The sequence below is a fragment of the Fukomys damarensis genome, unplaced genomic scaffold, assembly GCF_012274545.1.
Source record: "Fukomys damarensis isolate Sample0158 unplaced genomic scaffold, DMR_v1.0_HiC HiC_scaffold_26, whole genome shotgun sequence".
NCBI lineage: Eukaryota > Metazoa > Chordata > Mammalia > Rodentia > Bathyergidae > Fukomys > Fukomys damarensis.
The window spans coordinates 839,220-858,525 of NW_022900938.1; the positions used below are offsets into that span (position 1 = coordinate 839,220).

General features: G+C 50.1%; 1 protein-coding gene across 8 annotated transcripts in view; it reads right to left on the reverse strand.

The window, feature by feature from the left end:
* The window catches only part of LOC104857583 (aldehyde oxidase 1-like), a 45,354-nt gene that overhangs the window by 23,766 nt on the left and 2,282 nt on the right, over positions 1-19,306 (reverse strand). For all 8 annotated transcript variants that reach the window (XR_778888.3, XR_778889.3, XR_778890.3 and 5 more), the window contains exons 3-17: positions 13,197-13,305; positions 12,444-12,570; positions 10,734-10,795; positions 9,867-9,956; positions 8,820-8,900; positions 8,222-8,366; positions 7,682-7,774; positions 6,674-6,825; positions 6,408-6,501; positions 6,199-6,308; positions 5,334-5,518; positions 4,695-4,857; positions 3,231-3,329; positions 1,083-1,252; positions 702-813 (exon numbers count right to left, since the gene is read on the reverse strand). Coding sequence is in view for 3 of the 8 variants with exons in the window: in XM_010617577.3 (XP_010615879.1) it covers positions 702-813; positions 1,083-1,252; positions 3,231-3,329; positions 4,695-4,857; positions 5,334-5,518; positions 6,199-6,308; positions 6,408-6,501; positions 6,674-6,825; positions 7,682-7,774; positions 8,222-8,366; positions 8,820-8,900; positions 9,867-9,956; positions 10,734-10,795; positions 12,444-12,570; positions 13,197-13,305 (1,792 nt within the window). In the remaining 5 variants the exon portion in view is untranslated. The remainder of the gene's footprint in view (positions 1-701; positions 814-1,082; positions 1,253-3,230; positions 3,330-4,694; positions 4,858-5,333; positions 5,519-6,198; positions 6,309-6,407; positions 6,502-6,673; positions 6,826-7,681; positions 7,775-8,221; positions 8,367-8,819; positions 8,901-9,866; positions 9,957-10,733; positions 10,796-12,443; positions 12,571-13,196; positions 13,306-19,306) is intronic.

A 19,306-nucleotide genomic window follows, 5' to 3' on the forward strand; every position in this document is an offset into this window, starting at 1 on the left:
TGAACTTGAGCTTGACCTTGGGACACACCGGGCCTGGAGCAGCAGAAGGGTCCCGGGGGAGGTGTCGTGAGTCAGAGCGACCATTCTTCCCGGTCCACTGCTCTTCCAGGCCTGGCAGCAGCCTGCTCCATTACTACTAGAACCTTCTACAGGACTTGTCAGTTTCCTTACTTCTGTGGAAAGTGACTCTATGAGCTTATTTGACAGCTATTAGAATAAGATGTTTTATAATAAGGAAGTATATCAGAGTCTTCTATGATGTGCAGAATCAGTGTTATCTCTGAGAACACAGAAAACACCGCTAACCAAAGCAGCCGCTTTTCTAACAGGAAGCAACATCACAGTACATGGACCCTTGACTTATGAACTCAACTGGTTCCCGAGGGCTGGTTGTAACTCAAGGTGGTCAGGGAAGGCTCAGGCTCCTCTACACGGCCTTCAGAGTCTCTCTCCTGTGCACAGGCAGAGCTTAGTGTCCTTAGAGAGACACTGGCCCAGGATTTCTCAGTGAACCCCACACAGGAAAGGATGCCTTTCAGAACTCTTTAAGGGCTAAATGTGTATCTGAGCCCATCTGGAAGCACAAGCAGCCGGCATTCGAGTCATAAGTCAAAATTTTGTTCAAAAATTAAACTAAAATTCTGGTCCTAACCCAAGTTGTTTGTATGTCAGGCCCATTGTAAGGCGAGGGTCCACTGTACCTTGTCTGTTGCCAGCAGTGTCTCTGTGGAGGAGTTTACGTCCCCAAGGTGCTTGGCGGTCACGATGTCCACCACGCCTGGCAGGCTGAGCGCCTCGGACAGATCCATGGAGCTGGAGGACACAGAACAGCCATTGTGTGGGGACCAAGGACAACGTGGTGAGGAGTGAGACATGAGAGAGAGGACACAGCAGCCTGGCCCTGGGACAGACCTGGGGACCATGAGGCTTCAGTGGGGAGCGGAGTGTAGCAGGCCCTGCGTCTCTGCCCGCTTCCCTGCAGTCCTCACCCGAGACAGTCGGCTCTCCCCGCCCTTCCGCTGCACTGGCGTGACTGGGTGAGGCAGAGCCAGCCGCCCACGCCTGCTGGGTAGGAGACTCACACAATGGCGGCGTGGGCTCTTGAGCTGGTCACGAAGGTCAGGAAAAGCTCCTGGTCGACTGCAGGCATGTCATCGCAGTAGATGGCTTCCCCAGTGGCGTGCTTGACCCCAGACAGGTGCATGATGGGGCGGCCGATGGGGTCCTGAGGAAGCTGCATGGGGTCCACCCTCTGTGTGAGGAGAAAGTGGCACACTTTTTAGTCCAGGAAGGCAGGACAGTCACTGTGAGCTTCTCCCAGAAGAGGATGGCTCTGTGAGCTACATCCATCCAGAGCACGTCTGAGGGACAGTCCCTACTCACTGTCACCAGGACAGCAGGCCATTAAAACAACCCAGCTGGTGAACCAGAAGGTGTAGCCGCCTGTGGGTTTTCCCGCTTGGTCCGAATGTGTAAGTAAATGGATTTAAACATTTCTTTCTGACGACACAACATCATGTTCTCTTGCTAATGTTCATGCATTTGTTTAAACAACATCACTGAGTTCTCTCTGCTTCCATGTTTGTGGTGCACATCACAGCACAGCGTGATAATGTGGCGACAGCGTCACAGGGAGTCCAGGGCGACCTCGAGCAGAACGGCGTTTGGTCCTCTGGAGCGAGGAAGTCTGAAGCAGGGAGAATCGCTTCATTCAGACGGTCCAGGGGTGCACAGTGCCGCTGCAGTTCTGTGAGAACCCGAACGGGGTCCGGCCAGCTGGGGCTCACAGTGAGACCACCCTGGAGCCGTCCCGTTGGTGGACAAAGGCACAGAAGCAGAGGGGCCGCATCTACACGGGACTGCACACGGGCGGCAAGATGCACACCTCCACCTGCGCTCAGGGCCTGCTCCATTTCCCTGTCCACCGTGTGCCTGTCTGAGCCCACAGACCTGGGTCCACTGTCGTGGGCCACAGCTCGCAAAATCCATCACCCCCAGGTGTGCGATGGCAAACGGGCACTGCCCACACAGAGGCAGTCGCTCCCCAGGAAGACAGCTGGCATGGGACAGTGCTCATCGTGATGGCCGAAACTGCTCAAACAGCACCGACGCAGGTGCAGGTGCAAAGAGAGCAGAAAAAGTAAGGACGAAGCTGTGTGGGATGCACTGCCCGATCTCCTCCCTCAGGACACGGGGAGGCTTCTCTGCAGGCCTGAGCGCCCGTGTGTGCTGCTCCGTTCTGAAATCCGTCCCGATGCCAAGGTCACGCCAGGGATCTCTAAGGCAGAGATTCTGGTTGCCATATCCAACCAAATGCCAGGTTTGTAACTTTCAAAATGTTCACTTCCTATACAATTTGGCATATCTGAATTTTTTAAAAACCTCAAGGGATACACAGCAACTTCAGCATTCGCTGCGATGTCCTGTGAGCTTTTGTGACTGACTCCAACCACAGATTCAATGAGCTGAAGCCTAAAAACTCTTCCTATTCTTGACTTAATAAAACTTGCAAGGTCTAATTTCTTGATACTGATGTCAAGGAGGAACGTGCCCGATATTCTCCAGTGTAGCAATGTTGCGGCTTCAGGTACTATTCCCTGCCGTCTTTGAAGAAGGCACCACGAGAGTTAGGAGTATAGCTGTCTAACACAACAGTTTTCCGACAACTCTTAGAACCCCCCTCTGATCTGACTAAAACGCGACCCACAGAAAAGTCACAGGACAGGAGGGCTGGGGAGTGAAGGAGCTCATACTGCACAGAATAAAGCAGCCGCTCTCGTAAACAGTGTCCTCGCATTCCCGCCTCCTCCGGGGGTCAGAATGAACCCAAAGCAGGCACGGGGCCTGGTGCAGACTGCTGGGATCACACAGACATAGGGAGCCAGGCAGGCCAGCCGGCTCATGTGGGTGGCACAAGGACACAGGACAAGACATAGGACTCTGAGGGCAACGTGACATTTTCCTTCAGTCACCATTGCTACATTTGCTTTTGGGCACAACTACAACTCCTCGTTGGCTTTGACATTGTTTTTCTAGACCTTGGGAAGGAATGGAGGGCCTTGTGCATGCTTGGCAAGCCCCCTACCACTGAGCCACCACAGCAGGCTTCTGAGATTTTAATTTTAATCAGCACTAAAAGACACTGTGAATTCACCCAAGGGCAGCGTTGGCCTACTGAGTTGGGAGCCCCTGAGAGGCCCAGTCTCTCTGAATAAGCAAAAGTCCCTCACCTGGTACCTGAATGCTCCCCAGCCATGTCCACATCTGGGGTGGAGGTCTTCCAATGCGCTCTCATACTTGCCCTCCAGGCTGGGATAGCGACCTGGGTCCTGGAAAGCAGAGCCACGGCAGATGCTTCAAATAGCCTCAGGGGGCTGGTGTGATGTTGGCAGGGAGGCAAGTGGGGCCCTCAGCCAGCACCTCCACCCTGAGCCCTGGAGGGCGGGTGACCCCCGGCCCCATGCACCCTGCAGGGAACACAGACCCCATGGCACGGAGTCACATGGACACCATGGGCTGCTGTGTCCACGGTGTATATGTCCATCCTGATCCCCTCAGAATTGTTTCCTGTGTGATCTGAGGACATGGACCAGCACAACAGGAAGACAGAAGCTAAGTCAGAAGACAGAGGGAGAGTACTGAAAGCACAAAGAGCTCAGAGACAGTGGCAGCACCGCAAACACCGCGGTTCCACGGTGGACTGGAGGGGTCAGAGGCAGTGTCCCTGCCACTGCCCACAGAAGGATGCGTGTGGTCCCCAGGAGAACCTCTGAGCTGAGGAGAGTGGACACTCGGGTCCTCACACCAGCTTTAATCAATGTCCCTGCTCAGGTTTTATAACTCAAATAATTTTAATAGGAAGCAAAGCCAACAAAGGTTGGTATTTTTAAAGGGAGGAAGCTGGATGGAAGGTACAAGACCTCAAGGCAGAAGTTTTAAATTAAGGCACTCGATTCACCAGGCAGATGGACTCATACGTGATTGAGGGGAGGAGTCCTCAACTGGTTTGTTTTCTTTTCACTGTTGGTGACTTAGTGACAGTGCCACTCATATATGATCTGAAGTGTGTGCTAAAAAGCTGAGTGAGCCCTCTGGGTCTTGGTTGCTCCCATCTATAATGAGAAGACGCCTTCAGAAATAATGACAGAAGAGGAGCATGTGTCTCCTAGGTGAAGTCACATACAGATTTCCACACCACAGAGAGGGGCAGTTAGCCATGTTTGGCCCGGGGTTAATGGGGACAATAAGGATCCTGTTCCCTGTGGCTCTGGCAGGTTTTTGGAAGGTTCTTTTAGAGCTGTGTTCTCCCTGGCCCACAGTCTTGGAAATCTGACTATCATAAGTGGGACCGGAAGGAGGGACCCCCACTGGGCAGCTCCTCTGACACACAAGGACCACAGTGAGTCCCTTCCCCCTGATGACCCTGTCACGGTCCTCCCATGTGAGGGAAATGAAGCTGAACAGAGAAGAAAGCTCAATCCAGGGCAGGAACGTCGAGCGAGAGAGCGCCTCCCATCAGCAGATGCAGCAACGGGACAGGAACAGAACAGGCGGTCAATAGAACCTGCCTACTCACACTGGAGCACTATGGGGCTCCCAGCATACCCACCCACCAGCCTCAGGACCCCGTGACCCAGGTCTCCAGCACCAGGAGGCTGGGTCACCACAGAGAGCTGGGACACAGGGCCACCTACCATGTGGCTCAAGCTCTGGGACACCTGCAGGTAGAACCTGAAGAGGAAGCTGACCAGCAGGGTCCTCCTGAACTCCACCCGGCCTCCAGGGGCCGAGCCGGGCAGGGTGACCTCGCCCAGCACCAGCCTGCAGGCCTCGTCCAGAGTCTCTTCACTCCAGGACCTGGGGGCAAAGGACAGGACTCAGCCTCTCACAGGTTCTGTTTCTGTGTGTGGGGAGGACCCCAGCCCGGTGCGGGACATGCAGGATCAGCTCAGGGCCAGGCGCCACCATGCACAGGGCTTGGTCTGGTCTCCCCATCCTCCCTCATGGCCCAGGACAGCAGCAACCCTCAGTCACAGGGACGTTTAATCACGCCAGGTGCTACATGGGTCTGCACTGGCTCAGGTCTCTCAGCTGCCGGGGTGCGATCATCCACGTGTGACAGAAAAGGAAACTTGGGTAACAGGAGGTCAGGTGAGCTGACGGAGCTCAACCCTCACCTCAGTTCATTAAAACAAGACACGGAATAGTCACAGAAGCTCACCGGGTCCTGCCACTGACAGGAGGTCTGGGCATTTCAGCCCTTTTCTACTGCGCATCACCTCTGACCATGGATCAGGCCTCTGCTGCCCGAGTCCTGGGACACCGCTGCTCACCTCCCAACGAGCTTCCGGCAGGCCTCCCTGGCACAGAGAGTGGCCGGGCCGACACCACCGTATAGGATGGAGAGCTCTGTGATGATGCCGTCCCCGTCCCTGAAGAAGACCCTCATCCCTGCGTTCACTATGGCTCGCGCATTCTCTTTGCGCTGGGCTTGCCGGAAGGCGGACACGAACTCCCACTGGAAGACAGGAAAGTGGCACACGGGGAGCCAGCGGGAGAGTACGCCCCAACTCCCCGAGTGCCCACCCTGGTGCTACAGTGGAGGCCGCCGCAGGACATGGCTGAGAGCCTATGTGGAAGTGGGGCGCTAGGGGCTGTGGGTGCACGGGAGCAGGGCTGCGAGGCAGTGACAGGGACCTCACCAGCACCAGGCCACCCCGCTGAGCCACCCTCGCACGCGTGCATGTGTGGGGCCTCTCCTGTCCTAGCAACTCCGTCTCTACCACCCAGGCCAGCGTGTGCGGCCGGTGAGCTCGTGTGCCAGTGACACCTGGGTCCTTCCCTTCCCACAGCCCCCGCCCTCACCGGGGACTCGACCGCAAGCATCTACTCCAAGGAGGACCTGGCCTTTTCCATGAAGTTCGAGTACAAATGTAATTTTTTAGCCTCTTTCAAGCCCTAAGACAGAGGTAGAGGTGGATTCCTGGGTGTTTCAATTAGGATAAGCTTCTGGACAAAGAATTTTGGAATCTGTATTAGAAAGGGTTTGGGGTAGGGCAAAGCCAGGGTCCCCTGAAAATGACCCTTGCACCACTTCCTGAGGCCAGGCCTGTCTCCCCTCTGAACCCCAGGCCCTTTTCCTAAGCCAGCCTTATGGGAATAACAGCGTAGGCACACTGGCGGCCAGGACACCCTCACCTTCCGGGAGTAGGGGACAGTCACGGACAGCAAGACCTCCTGAGGCCTGAGATCCATGCCCAGGCTCTTGCCAAGGAAGCGCTCATCCAGCGGGATCTGTCGGGCTCCCTCTGCAGAGAGAACAGTCATCTTCAGAGCTGCACCTCTTCCTCCAAGTGGAAGCGTTGTGAGGAGCAGGTTAGCCCCCCCACCCAGGAGCCACGCCTTACCCTGCGACTGCACACAGAGGGTGCAGCTACCTGCAGCCAGGAGCGGGTTCAGATCTGAGTCCGGATGCCTGCTCAAGATGTGGCCCCCTAAAGACTTTTAAAATAAAAAGTTACTTTCACTGCTGACTGGTAATTACAGAACCGAAACACTAGAATAAGAATTAAGCAAGGCTTTGGAGAACTTTCTGCCTCTTTCAAAGAATAAAATGATTCCTTCAGGACGATCACCCCAAGCATGCATGCCAGTGTACTGCCCCAAACCGTACAGCCATGTTCCTGATCTGGGACCCAGCCAGCATCCTCAGCTGCTTCAGGACCGCACGGAATGTCTGTGTCTTCTCTTCTGGAAGCCGCTGGACCACATCAGCCAGGACATCTTGCACCTGGGCCAGGCTTAGGCCAGCACCCAGGGTCAGCCCTGAAACAGAGGCATTTGCAAATCAAATAGAGCCACGTGCTCGCTGCTGGCCCATGAGACCACAGATACAGCACGTCATCTGTGCCTGGTGGTGGTGACGATGGACGTGGTGGTGAGGGAGGTGGTCAAGATGAAGTGATGGAGGAGGCGATGGATGTGGTGGTGAGGGTGGAGGTGACAGAAGTGGCGATACAGGTGATGGAGGAAGTGACAGAGGTGGACACGCCGAAGGAGGTAATCGAAGCGATGTAGGAAGTGATGGAGGTGACGGGAGGTGATGGAGAAGGTGGTGGGGGGAGGCGGAGGGGGCGATGAGGAGGAGATGATGGACGTGGTGGTGATGGCAGTGGAGGTGAATGAGCTGAGGAAGGCAAGCTCTCCACACAGCCACTCTGTCGAGCCCTGCAGGGAGTACAGTCTTCATGAACTGGAACCAAACTACAAGACACAGGCAGGAATTCAACCCAGAGGCCACACTGGGATCCCGTTTACAGTGCTGCCATCACAGCCGTCAAACCGACTTCCGTCCCGGGGGGAGAGCACTCTGACGGCTTAGTGCCTCAGCTAGTCCTGCTTACACTAGGCTTTGGGAAGTGTGGACTGCATTCCTTGCGTACCTAGCACAGCACCCTGGCTGAGCAGCTGCTGCACCTTTCTGGGTCTCAGAGTTCACGGTCTCAGTGAACTCAGCGAACTCTGCCTGCTCAGGCCGTTTGTAGGCATGTGACCTTAGAGAACTCATCCCACAGCCCCCCAGGAGGCGACCATGAACACTGTTACCGGGGTAGCTGCTTGTCAGAGAGTAGTCAGCCTAATCAGTGCGTCTGAGCTAGAACACAGGAATTTAGGGACCAACCATCGCACGAATGCTTTATAATGCTCAGCTCTTCAATTCCATCAGGAGAGATTATGACTGGATGGAAGACACCTTTAAATTTCATTTCGGGTCCTATAAAATTAAAATTAAAAAGAAGAAGGAGGTTAGGATAAAAAGGAACAATTGCCCTTTTAATTTTGCTATTATGATTCAACTGCTGTCTTTAAATGTATCACACTGTATAATATATGACACAGAGAGGGTGGCTGGATGGATGCTGGGCCATGTCGCTTCCTCGGAATTCTCTTTCGGGAGACTCTGGGGTGTCCTTAAAGAGGGGGCAGTCAAGCTCCTGCCCAGACACAGCAGCAGACCCCAGCTGCAGTGAGAGAGGCAAGGGAGAGAGGACAGTGACCTCCCCTGCTGTTGCCAGGTACCCCGGGCAAGCGAGCATCACTGCACAGCCCTGCAAGTGCACGGGGTTCATGATCAGGGACGGGGTCTCTACAGGGACACGAAGCGGCCCAGCCTGAAGGAGGCCTACGCAAGTCTGTTCCACACCAGACCCCGTCTGCGTACCCACGGAGGTGTTGCCCATGACCAGTGGGGCCTGGGGAAACTTGGACTTGGCTTCCAGAAGGTCTTTCAGGGTCAGCGGGGAGATCCAGGTCATCCTGTCCCCTGTGAACACCTGGGGGCTCCGTGGCTGCTTCGCAGCGAGTATCTATGGAAAGAACAAGAGGCACAGGGTGACTCCTGACGGCATTTCTGCCTGCTTCTGCTCTGTTGCTGCAGGAGCCAGGAAGCAAAGCAGATCTTCTGAAAGAGGGGCCCAGAAGTAGGGCTGCGCAGTCGGGCTCAGGAAAGGCACGGCAGCGCTGGGCTCCACAGAACTCCCTGGGGCTCCTGTACTGCCGCGTGTACCCCACTGACACCCTCGCGCCGTCCGAAAGACTGCAGGGGGGAGCGTGGCCGTGTCCCCATGACCGGGGACCACGTGGCTTTCTGCAGATACCGCTGGCTGCTCTGACAGTAGCTTCCCTGCTCCTCCTCACCTCTCCCCACTCTGCAGCTTATGCAGTGGAGGGAGGTGGGCACTGAGCTCTCTGCCAGGTCTCACAGCCAACCCGGCCCTCTTCCCACAAGCCCGGGGAGGGGAACAGCACCACCTCCTCACCATCAGCTCGGGAGGAAAAATCAGCTCCTGAGTTGGATCCAACGGCAGAAACTCCTCTTCTGGGAAAAGCTTTGGACTCGTCTTAAAAGAGAAGGGCCAGAAGTCAGCACTGTCCCTGCTCCTTGTTCCCAGAGAACAGGGACGCCTGGGACCAGGCACCGAGTCCAGCCCGATGTGGACCATGTTCTCCTGCTGGTTCTTACCAAGTAAGTCCTGGCGAGTTCGACACACAGCCTTCTTTCCTAGTCATGCTGTGAGCTTTCACCTTTCACTTTGAAGGGAAGCTACACAGACACCAAGCACGCCTGAGTGTCCAGCACCACTGCTTGGGGCCTTGGGGACACTGCTAAGTGGTCTAAGGGTGACACCAACACAAACATTGCAACAGCTGATCTGACAGCCAAAGGCCGCAGGGAGGCCGGCAGTGCACAGCATGGACACCTGGATGGGGGACCTGGGGGAGCCGTGCCGCCCCTCAGAACAGGGTGACCACATGTGTCCCGGGTGACCGTGTGCTGTCATCCAGCAACTCTGATTCGGGAACCCCCTGTGGAACTCAGTTGGGAGAAGATGGAAGGGCAGCAGATGGATCCCATCCTGGGCCCTTGGGGGATCCCTAGGCTGGGCCCGTCGCCCCTGCAGACATCAGCAGCCTCAGAGGCACAAGCTCTGTGGGTCACGCGCAAGGCTGTTGCCAAAGTGGCCACCTCTCCTGCCGCCGCCTCCCCCTGCTCCTCCCGACCGCCTGCCTAGAGCCAGCTCTGGAAGTGTGGGGACTCCCAGGGCCCCGACTTCCACCGGGAGCAGCGCAGTGCAGGGGATGAGGGACATTTTTACTTTTGGCTGATGCCTGGCCCAGTGTGGGTCAGAGCGATGTCTCTGCACGGGGACACAGTGAGGAATGCATGGGCGATGGCACAGCTGCCCCTGGATGTCCACACGGGGAGGCCACAAGCTCAGCCAGCCAGAAGCTGGTTAGGCTTCCTGCGGGGAATCACTGCTGCTCAGGGCCCGGGACAGCTTCACGCGACTCTGCATTTCACTGACCTGGCCTCCTTCCTCAGGTTCTGGCAGTCTGTTTACTCCTTGGACCAAACAGCAAACTCCATTTTCTTTACTCTGGCAGCAGCCTGAAGTCTAATGGGTAAAAGAAAATCAGTGGGAACTTAATGCTGATTCTTTAGGTATTAGGTAACCCTGGTGACAAAAGGACATAACCCAGGATCAGTATTGTCAAGTGTCACGAAAGAAATCATCTGTACTTATCACATCCAAACTACCTCTCATCAAAGAAACCACAAAAAACAAAAACAAAAAAACAACTACCCTGCTGGAGGGCCAGGGACATAGCTCAGTGGTACTGCGCCTGCCAGGCAAGCACAAGGTCCTGAGTTTGATTCTCAATATGAAAATAAATAAATAAATAAAACTGAGCTGGTGATGAAATCTGACCAGCAGTTCTGTTACATAAGTTGAACTATGTAAAGATCCAATAAGGCTGGCACATGCCAACGAATATTAACCATGAAGGAACAACGGTCGTTAGTAATCTGGCAAGCTAAACCTGTTAGCAAGCACAGGCATCAGTATGTGGACCTCGTGCTCTGTGTCATTTTCCTAGTGTGACCCGGGCAGCTGGGCCCTGCATCCAGGTCGATCCTTCATTCAGTAAACTGACGCAGCGTGGCTCAGTCAGCTCCCTGCCCTGCAGCGGCCCAGCTCCTGTCAGGCAGCCACGGTCTGCCAACTGCCCTTCTGAGCCCAGAGCGGCGCCAGGGGCAGCTGAGCACCACCTAGGCAGGAGCCCTGGTAGAGGCTGGCAGTGGAGCCATGGTCTGGAGCAGCCCTGCCCTCTCAGCGTGGCAACCTCACTGTGTTGTGGGAGAGGCGGCCTCGGCGCTGCCCGGCACTGACCTTGCAGAAAGTCCTGCCCGCGTCCAGGATGGGTCTGTACCCCGTGCAGCGGCACAGGTTGCCTGTGGGAGAAACCGGCCATCAGTCGGGCTGCGTGACAGGAGCATTCCATGGACACTCGGTGCCCCTCACAGTGGGCGGGTTCTACACTGCACGTTTCCTGTCTCCTGGGTGCTTTTACAGCTCTGCCATCTGCACTTTGTACGCTTCTAAAAATTTTTATGTCTGTGTGTGGCAGGTGCTCAAATGACACAATGATGTTAAGGCAGAATCTCGCTCTCCAGTCACCTTTAGGAGCGAAGTGTAATTAAAACCTAACTTTACCTGAGCGTTGTGTCAGACACACAGCCGTGCATGTCTCTGGTGCGCACCTGCTGTCCACATGTGCCCACGCCTGTCACCTGCCACTCAGTCACACCCTCTCAGTGGAGGAGACCTCGTGGCCAGGCCTCGGGGCCAGAGGGACCTAGCAGCCAGAGCAGCACAGGTCCCGCTCAACCCCAGGCCACTTCCCTCGCCATTGCTCTCCCTCCCAGCCTCAGGCCTTATTTAAAAACAAAGGCACTGAGCTGAATTTCCTGGATCTGGGTGCCCAAAACCTTCAGTACTCATAAATTCCCAGGTGTGTCTTGGTACCCCGAAGTTTGAGACCCTAAAGGGAGCTGTGTCTCTTCCCACCTCTCCAGACCTCAGTGCAGGGGACTGGGCAGCGTACCAATCTCCAAGTCACCTGCCGAGAGGGGCAGGGGAGGGGAGGGGACCAGAGAGCCAGGGAGTCTCCCCAGGCACATGCTTGGGAGTCTGGGGCTTTAAGAAACCATCTAGGACCTCGATGAAGACCACACACGCATGCACACACACACGTATATGTATGAGTACTCATGCACAAACAGATGCGTGCACACCATGCACACTCACACAAACACACACATGAACACTAACACAAGGAACACATGCATGTTTACACATGCATTCTCACACACATGTGACATACACATCAATGCATGGGCAGGTGCAAACACACATGCACACCCATGCACATATATGCATGCACATCTGTGCATGTGTGCACACATCCCCACATACCTGCAAGCACAGTGCACACACAATCATGCAGACTTCCATGTAGGGACACCACTCATGCACCCATACATGCACATACCCATACTCTTATGCATGCACACACACACACACACACACACACACACACACAGAGGCAGGTACACACAGAGTTCTCGAGCCCAGTAACACAGCCCCACAGAGAGAACCTGAAGCCACTCCCCAGTGTCACCAGGGGCTGGGTCTCTGGTGAAGACTACACGTCTCGAGCCCTCACACACTGGCCCTGTCCTAAGACCCCCAACCCAGAGATCAGTGGGACAATAGCCCTCTTTCCAGGGACAAATGGAGAGCTTGGGTTTTGATGATTATGACAGCAAACAATTACAAAGGAAGGCCTCTAACAGAGTAAAAGAAACAAGACATCTGCCCAACAAAATATGTACATCTGGTTTGGAGCGTGGTTTCAGCAAATAAAATAGCTTGTCCACATGCAGCTGGCAAAGTGACTAGTGACATTTCTGAGCCTCAGGCTCTCGGTGTACGACCCAGGCTGACACCTTGCATCTGTTACTGTGACGGGCTCAGTGTGTGGCATGAGGCGTGCCAGTGCAGCCTCGTCATCCTCCTCCTCATTCAGGCTCCACCCACCCGCCAGGGCCTCCAGGAGCTGCTCCTCCGTGGGCTGCGGGTGGTTGCGCAGCAGCGTGTACAGCGACATCACCATCCCGGGGGTGCAGAAGCCGCACTGCGTGCCGTGGCTCTTGGCAATCCTCTCCTGCAACAGAGTCAGATGCACAGGAGCTGGGTCAGGTCCATGACCTATCAGAACCTGCACTTCCTCAGGTGGCTCCAATGGACACTGTGTTAGCTGGAGAGGCCCAAAAGCCCTTTCCACCCCCGGTCCTGAGTCTTTGCTGTGGAGCCTAAAGCCCCAGCCTGGATGGCCCAGATCCTGCTTCATCTCTCTGTGGGATGCAGGGCATCTTCTAAAGACCCCTGGAGGCTGTGAGAACCTGAGACAAAGGACGCTCTTCAGAGAAACACCAGATTACACTCAAGGAGAGCACAGCAAGCAGAATCCTGAGTGCCTTTTATCTGCTTGTTTTTCTCAGCTGCCTCATCCCCCATGCTTACTTCTTCCCAAGGCAGGAGAGGCCAGACCCACAGGCCTTTCTGATCACGGTGGAGAGCAGGTGAACCTTGTCACGTCCATGTTGTCTCAGGAAAGGAAAAGTTCTCCAGCCTCAGAACATCTCTGAGGGAAGGTGGTCCACACCATGCCTGTCTGGCTCTCTCTGGGCTCCCTGGGCTTTGCCTGTGCTCATGTACCCAGGCAGCCAGGCCCTGACCCTGCGCTCTCTCTGCCCAGGGACCCATGTATCATCCAGGTCACAGCCTCACCTGCACAGGGTGGAGCTGAGTCCTCGTGCTTCCCACACCTTCCACTGTGGTGACAGCTGCGCCGTGCAGTGAGCAGAGGGGTGTCAGGCATGCGTTGGCTGGGTAGTGTCTGCAGGGAGAGACACAGGTATGGCAGGGCAGGCACCATACCCCTGCATTGCACACCAGCCCCTCCCTAGCTCACACCAGATACAGGGGAGAGGCTGAGGTCCGAGCAATTTACAGGGGGCACAACTGGTGCTGTTATTTGGATGCAAATGTCCTCCGGAGAGGGCCTGTAGCCATCTTGGAGAGGGGCCAAGTGATCTTGGAACTCAGAGCAGCTTCGGGCCGGCTCAGTCTAGCAGCTCCCAGGGTCAAGATGAGGCTCAGCCAAGTTCAACATGTCAGGAAGTTAAGTTCAAGCTGGCAGGAGGCACATGGGGTATTACAAGATGCAATCTTGACTTCCAGCTTAGTAAAGGCAAATCCAGGGGAAAATGAGGTGGAACAATTCTACAGTCACCCATCTGGACTCTCTGAAGTGGTAAGAGTGGAAGTAACAAAGCAGATGAATGAGGCTATAGAAAAACAACAACAAATAATTTATCAGATAACTACTGAGATGGTGACCATAATGAAAGATTTGGTTAGTGACTCTAGAGCAGATACAGATTAAAAAAAAAAAAAAAAAAAAAAAAAAAAGAGGACCTTAGGAAAATGATGAAAACCATGAACAATCAACTTAGGATACACATGGAATCCATGAAACAGAATCAGATACCTGAGAGATTAAAACTTCCACTGAAAGTACATGAAGTAGAATGAGCCAATGTGAAGACAGAATATCTGATATAGAAGACAGGATCGCAGTTAGTGATCATGAAAAGAAAGATTTACTTAAAATAGCAATGGACCACAAAAAAATCATTCCCACAAGTGCAAAGAAGAATAAGATACAATTCATTGGAGTCTATGAAAAAGCAGAAGTTAGCATAAATGACATTAAAAAAAACTGTTCACAGAAGTAATTGCAGAAAACATCCCGAGCAAGGGAAAAAGAATTTGACATACAGATAAGTGAGGCACATAAAAATCCAAATACACATGATTAAAAAAAACTACACCAAGGCATATAATAGTCAAGATTCCAGAAATTCAATACAAAAAGAGAATATTAAAAGCTGTTAGAGAAAAGAAACAAATCACCTATAAAGGAAAGGCCATCACAAACAGCAGACTTCTCAACACAAACTCTTAAGTCAAGGGGAGACTGGGATTAAGTATTTCAAGCCCTAAGAGACAACAACCTCCAATCTAGATGATGCGCCCTGCAAAATTGTCTTTGAAAACTGATGGAGAAATATGATACTTCCGTGATAAAGAACACCTGAAGAAATCCATGACCACCAAACCAGCACTCCAAAGTGTTTTGAAGGACATTATAGAAAGAGATAACAAGGAATACAACTCCATGAACCGCAACAGATTGAATCTATCAGGCAAGCAATAAGAAGGGGGAAAAAAGGGAACCAACAACAGGAAAATAACATGACAAGGATAAGTCAATACATGTCGCTTATGACCATCAATGTTAATGGTCTGAATTCACCAATCAAAAGAAACAAACTGGCAGAGTGTATCAGGAAGCAAGAGCCAACAATATTCTGCATACAAGAAACACACTTAATTAAGAAAGAAATTCATTGACTGAAGTCAAAGGATGGAAAACAATACTCCATGTGACAGGAACACAGAAGAAAGCACGGATAGCTATTCTATTTGCAGACAAAGTAGATTTCAAGCCAAGACTGACTAAGAGAGACAAAGAAGGTCACTATATCCTTGTAAAGGGAACAATCTAAGAGGAAGAGATAACAATCATAAATATAGATGTACTAAATACCAGCACACCCAACTATATAAAACAAATATGAATGGACATTAAAAATTAAATAAGCACTAATACAGTTTTAATTGGAGTCTTCAATACTGTACTGATACAAATAGATCAACTAGACAAAAAATCAACAAGAAATATCAGAACTGAACCAAACTTTTGAACAAATTGACTTAGTAGATGTCTACAGAGTATTCCATCCCATAATGTTAGAATATACATTTTTCTCAGCTACATATGGACATTCTTCAAAATATACCACATACTAGCCCACAGAACATGCTTAAGTATTGCAAAGGAATTGAAATTATCCCATACATATTATCACACCATAGCACAATAAAATTAGAAATCAATATGAAAAGAAACCACAAGAACTTCATAATCACATGGAAATTAAATAACACCAATAGGTCACAGTTGAAATTAAAGGAGAAATTAGACAGTTTCTACAATTAAATGATAAGGCAAATATAGCAAACTGGAACTTATGGGACACAGTGAAAGCAGTCCTCTAAGGAAAATTTATAGTGGTGCATTCCCATATCAGAAAAACAAAGTGAATTCAAATAAACAACCTAATGTTGAACCTCAGGCTTCTAGAAAAAGAAGAGCAAGTCAAGCCCAAAGCTGATATGAGGGAGGAAATTATAAAGATTAGAGCATAAATTAATGTAATAGAGACCAAGGAAACAATGCAAAGAATAAATTAATTGAAGTATTGGTTCTTTGAAACATTAAATAAAATTGAATGACTTTTAGCCAACCTTATAAAAAAAGTGATTTAAGCCATGCAATTCGGAATGAAAAGGGTAAAATCATAACAGATCCTGCAGAAATCCAGAAGATCATCAGTACTTACTTTGAGAAACTGTATTCTGATAAGATGGAAAACACAGAAGAAATGGACAGATTCCTAGATACATATAAATTACCAAAGCTGAATCAAAACATAAAAAATTCTAAATAAACCAATATCAATCAATGAAATTGAAGATGCAAGTAAAAACCTACCTAAAAAGAAAAGCCCAATCTCAGATGGATTCACTGCTGAATTCTACAAGAAATTTAGAGAAGACTATTGCTGCTACTTCTCAAACTCTTTAATGAAATTGAAAGGGAAGCAATACTGCCTAATCCATTTCTGAGCAAGCACTACCCTGATACCAAAACAGAGAAGGATCCAACCAAAACAAAGAGAACTACAGGCCAATCTCATAAATGAACATAGATGCAAAAATCCTCGATAAGATACTGGCAAGTAGAATGTAGCAAGTCATCAAAAAAGATTATACATCATGACCAAGTAGGATTCATCCCAGGGATGCAGGAATGGTTCAACATATGCAAACTAATAAATGTAATGAACCATATTAACAGAGCCAAGGACAAAAATTGCATGATCATCTCAATAGATGCAGAAAAGGTATTTGACAAAGCCCAAAACACATTTATGATAAAATCCATACAGAAAATTGGTATAGATGGTCTTTATGTCAATCTGATAAAAGTCATGTATGATAGACCAACAGCCAACATCATCATAGTAAACGGACAAAAACTGAAAGCTTTCACTCTAAAATCAGGAACAAGACAAGGATATCCACTGTCACCAATCTTGTTCAATATAGTTCTGGAAACACTAGCCAGAATGATTAGACAAGAGAAAGAAATAAAGGAATAAGGATAGGAAATGAAGTTAAATTATCATTATTTACAGATGACATGATACTCTATATAGAAGACCCCCAAAACTCCACCAAAAGACTTCTAGATTTAATAACTGGATTCAATAGCATAGCTAGACACAAAATCAACACTCAAAAATCAATAGCTTTCCTGTACATAAATAACAACTCACTGAGATTTACAATAGCATAAAAAAAGAAATGCTTAGTAATCACTCTAATGAAGGAAGTAAAAGAACTTTACATTAAAAACTACAATACTCTGAAAAAGGAGACTGAAGAGGCTATCAGGAAATGGAAAGGCATCCCTTGTTCTTGGGTAGAAAGAACCAATATAATGAAAATGGCCATACTTTCAAAATTGTTATACAGATTTAATGCAATCCTGATCAAAATACCAGAATTAGAGAAAACAATCCTAAAGTTCATTTGGAACCAGAAGATACTTACAATAGCAAAAGAAATTCTGGGTAACAAAGGCAAAGCAGGGGGGCATCACAAACTCTGACTTTAAATTATATACAAAGCTACTGTGATAAAAACAGCATGGTACTGGCAAACAAACAAATAAACCCGAGGGTCAGTGGAACAGATTAGAAGATGCAGAAACAACTCCAAACAAACTCAGCCACCTTATCTTTGACAAATGAGTAAAACACCTTCACTGGAAGAAAGATGGCCTCTGTAATAAGTGGTGCTGGGAAAACTAGCTTTTCACATGCCAAAGATTAAAACAGGACCCATATCTTTCACTGTGCACTAAACTAAAACAGAAATGGATCAAAGATCTAAATATGAAAATGGAAACACTAAATCTCCTGGAAGACAGAACAGCTAGAATTCTTGAAGACAATGGTGCAGGCAAAGACTATGAATAAAGCCCAGATCACATAGGAACTATCACAAAGAATCAACAATTGAGATTTCATTTTATTAAAAAAAAACTTTTGCACAGCAAGAAAAACCACCAACAGAGTGGGAAAAATTTTTTACCAGCTGTTCCTTAGAAAAAGGACTACTATCTAGCATATATAAAGAACTCAAAAAAACCAGACCACCCCCAAATTTAAAGACCCAGTCCAAAAATGGGCACCTGAAATGAACAGACACTTGACAGATAAAGAAGTAGAAATGGCAAATAAATATATGAAAAAATGTTCAACATCACTGGTCATTCATAAAATGCAAATTAAAACAATGCTGGGGATTTAGCTCAGTGGTTCCTCCACCTGCCTCACAAGTGCAAGGTCCTGAGTTTGATCCCCAGGTGAGGGGGGGGAGCTGAGATTCCATGTCACTCCAGAAAGAATGGCTATCATCAAGAATCAACCAATAACAAATGCTTGTGGGGCTATGGGGAAAAAGGAACTCTTCACTAGTGGTGGGAGTGTAGACTGGTGCAACTGCTGTAGAATTCAGCTTGGAGAGTCCTCAAAAAACTAGAAGTAGAGGATCCATTTGTTTTTGTGGTATTGGGGATCAAACATAAGACCTTGTATTTGCAAGGCAGGCACAGTGTCAGTGAGGTAAATCCCTGGCCTGGAGGTTCCATTTGACCCAGCTATTCCCTTTTTTGGTGTCTTCCCAAAAGAATTAAAAGTGTCTCACCATAGTGATATATGCACACTCATGTTTATAGCAGCATGGTTTATAATAGCTAAATCTTGGAAACAGCCCAAATGCCTATCAACTAATGAATGGATAAAGAAGATGATTTTTGTTTTACATAACAGAGTACTACTCAGCCATAAAGAATGATAAGCTTGAGATATTTTAGCTAAATGGATGCACCTTGAGATCATACTCTTAAGTGAAATAAATTGGACACACATGTTTACCGCATTGTTTCTCTGGTATGAGAAACTGAAAATGGAAATAAGGACTAAAATGCATAATAGATATTGGTAAGTGGGAAGAAAATGTTCAAAGGGGAAGGGGAAAGGGAGGAAGGAAGGGACAAGGAAAAAATGGGGAAAATGAAAACAAAGCTTTTGTAAATAAGGAGAGAAAAAGAGGTTGAAGGGAGGAATGGGAAAAAAAGAGGAATTGAGGTACATCATGGCCAGGCACAAATTCCCCACGCGAGCCTTATCATTACGTAATCTAAAATGTACCAATGAAAAATCTTGTTGAAAGAAAAAGAAAAGGGTGTAAGTTAAGCTCCACCGGGCTCTTCCGGGAGACACTGCTCTGGGGACGCGGCAGCTGCAAGGTGTGCACATTCACACACGCCCCGTGCATGGCCGCGGCGGGCCCGTCACTACTGCAGAAGGCTCCCGGAACACGCACTGGCTGGAGTAAATCATGCGCAGCCCCTGAGTTCGGGTTCGTTACTTGAAAGGATACTCGTTAAGAATTAAGCACAGAGGGGCAGGTTTTTCAAGGCCCTGCAGGATGCGTCTGAGCAGCAGCTGCAGAGGCGGAGCAGGAGGCCCCTCCCGCCCGGCGGGGTTTGTCGCTCACTGCCCAGGGTCCCCTGGAACCCTGGCCCTGCGGAGCGCAGGTGCAGAAGCTGCGTGTGAGCGGCCTGGTGCGGGGGAGCA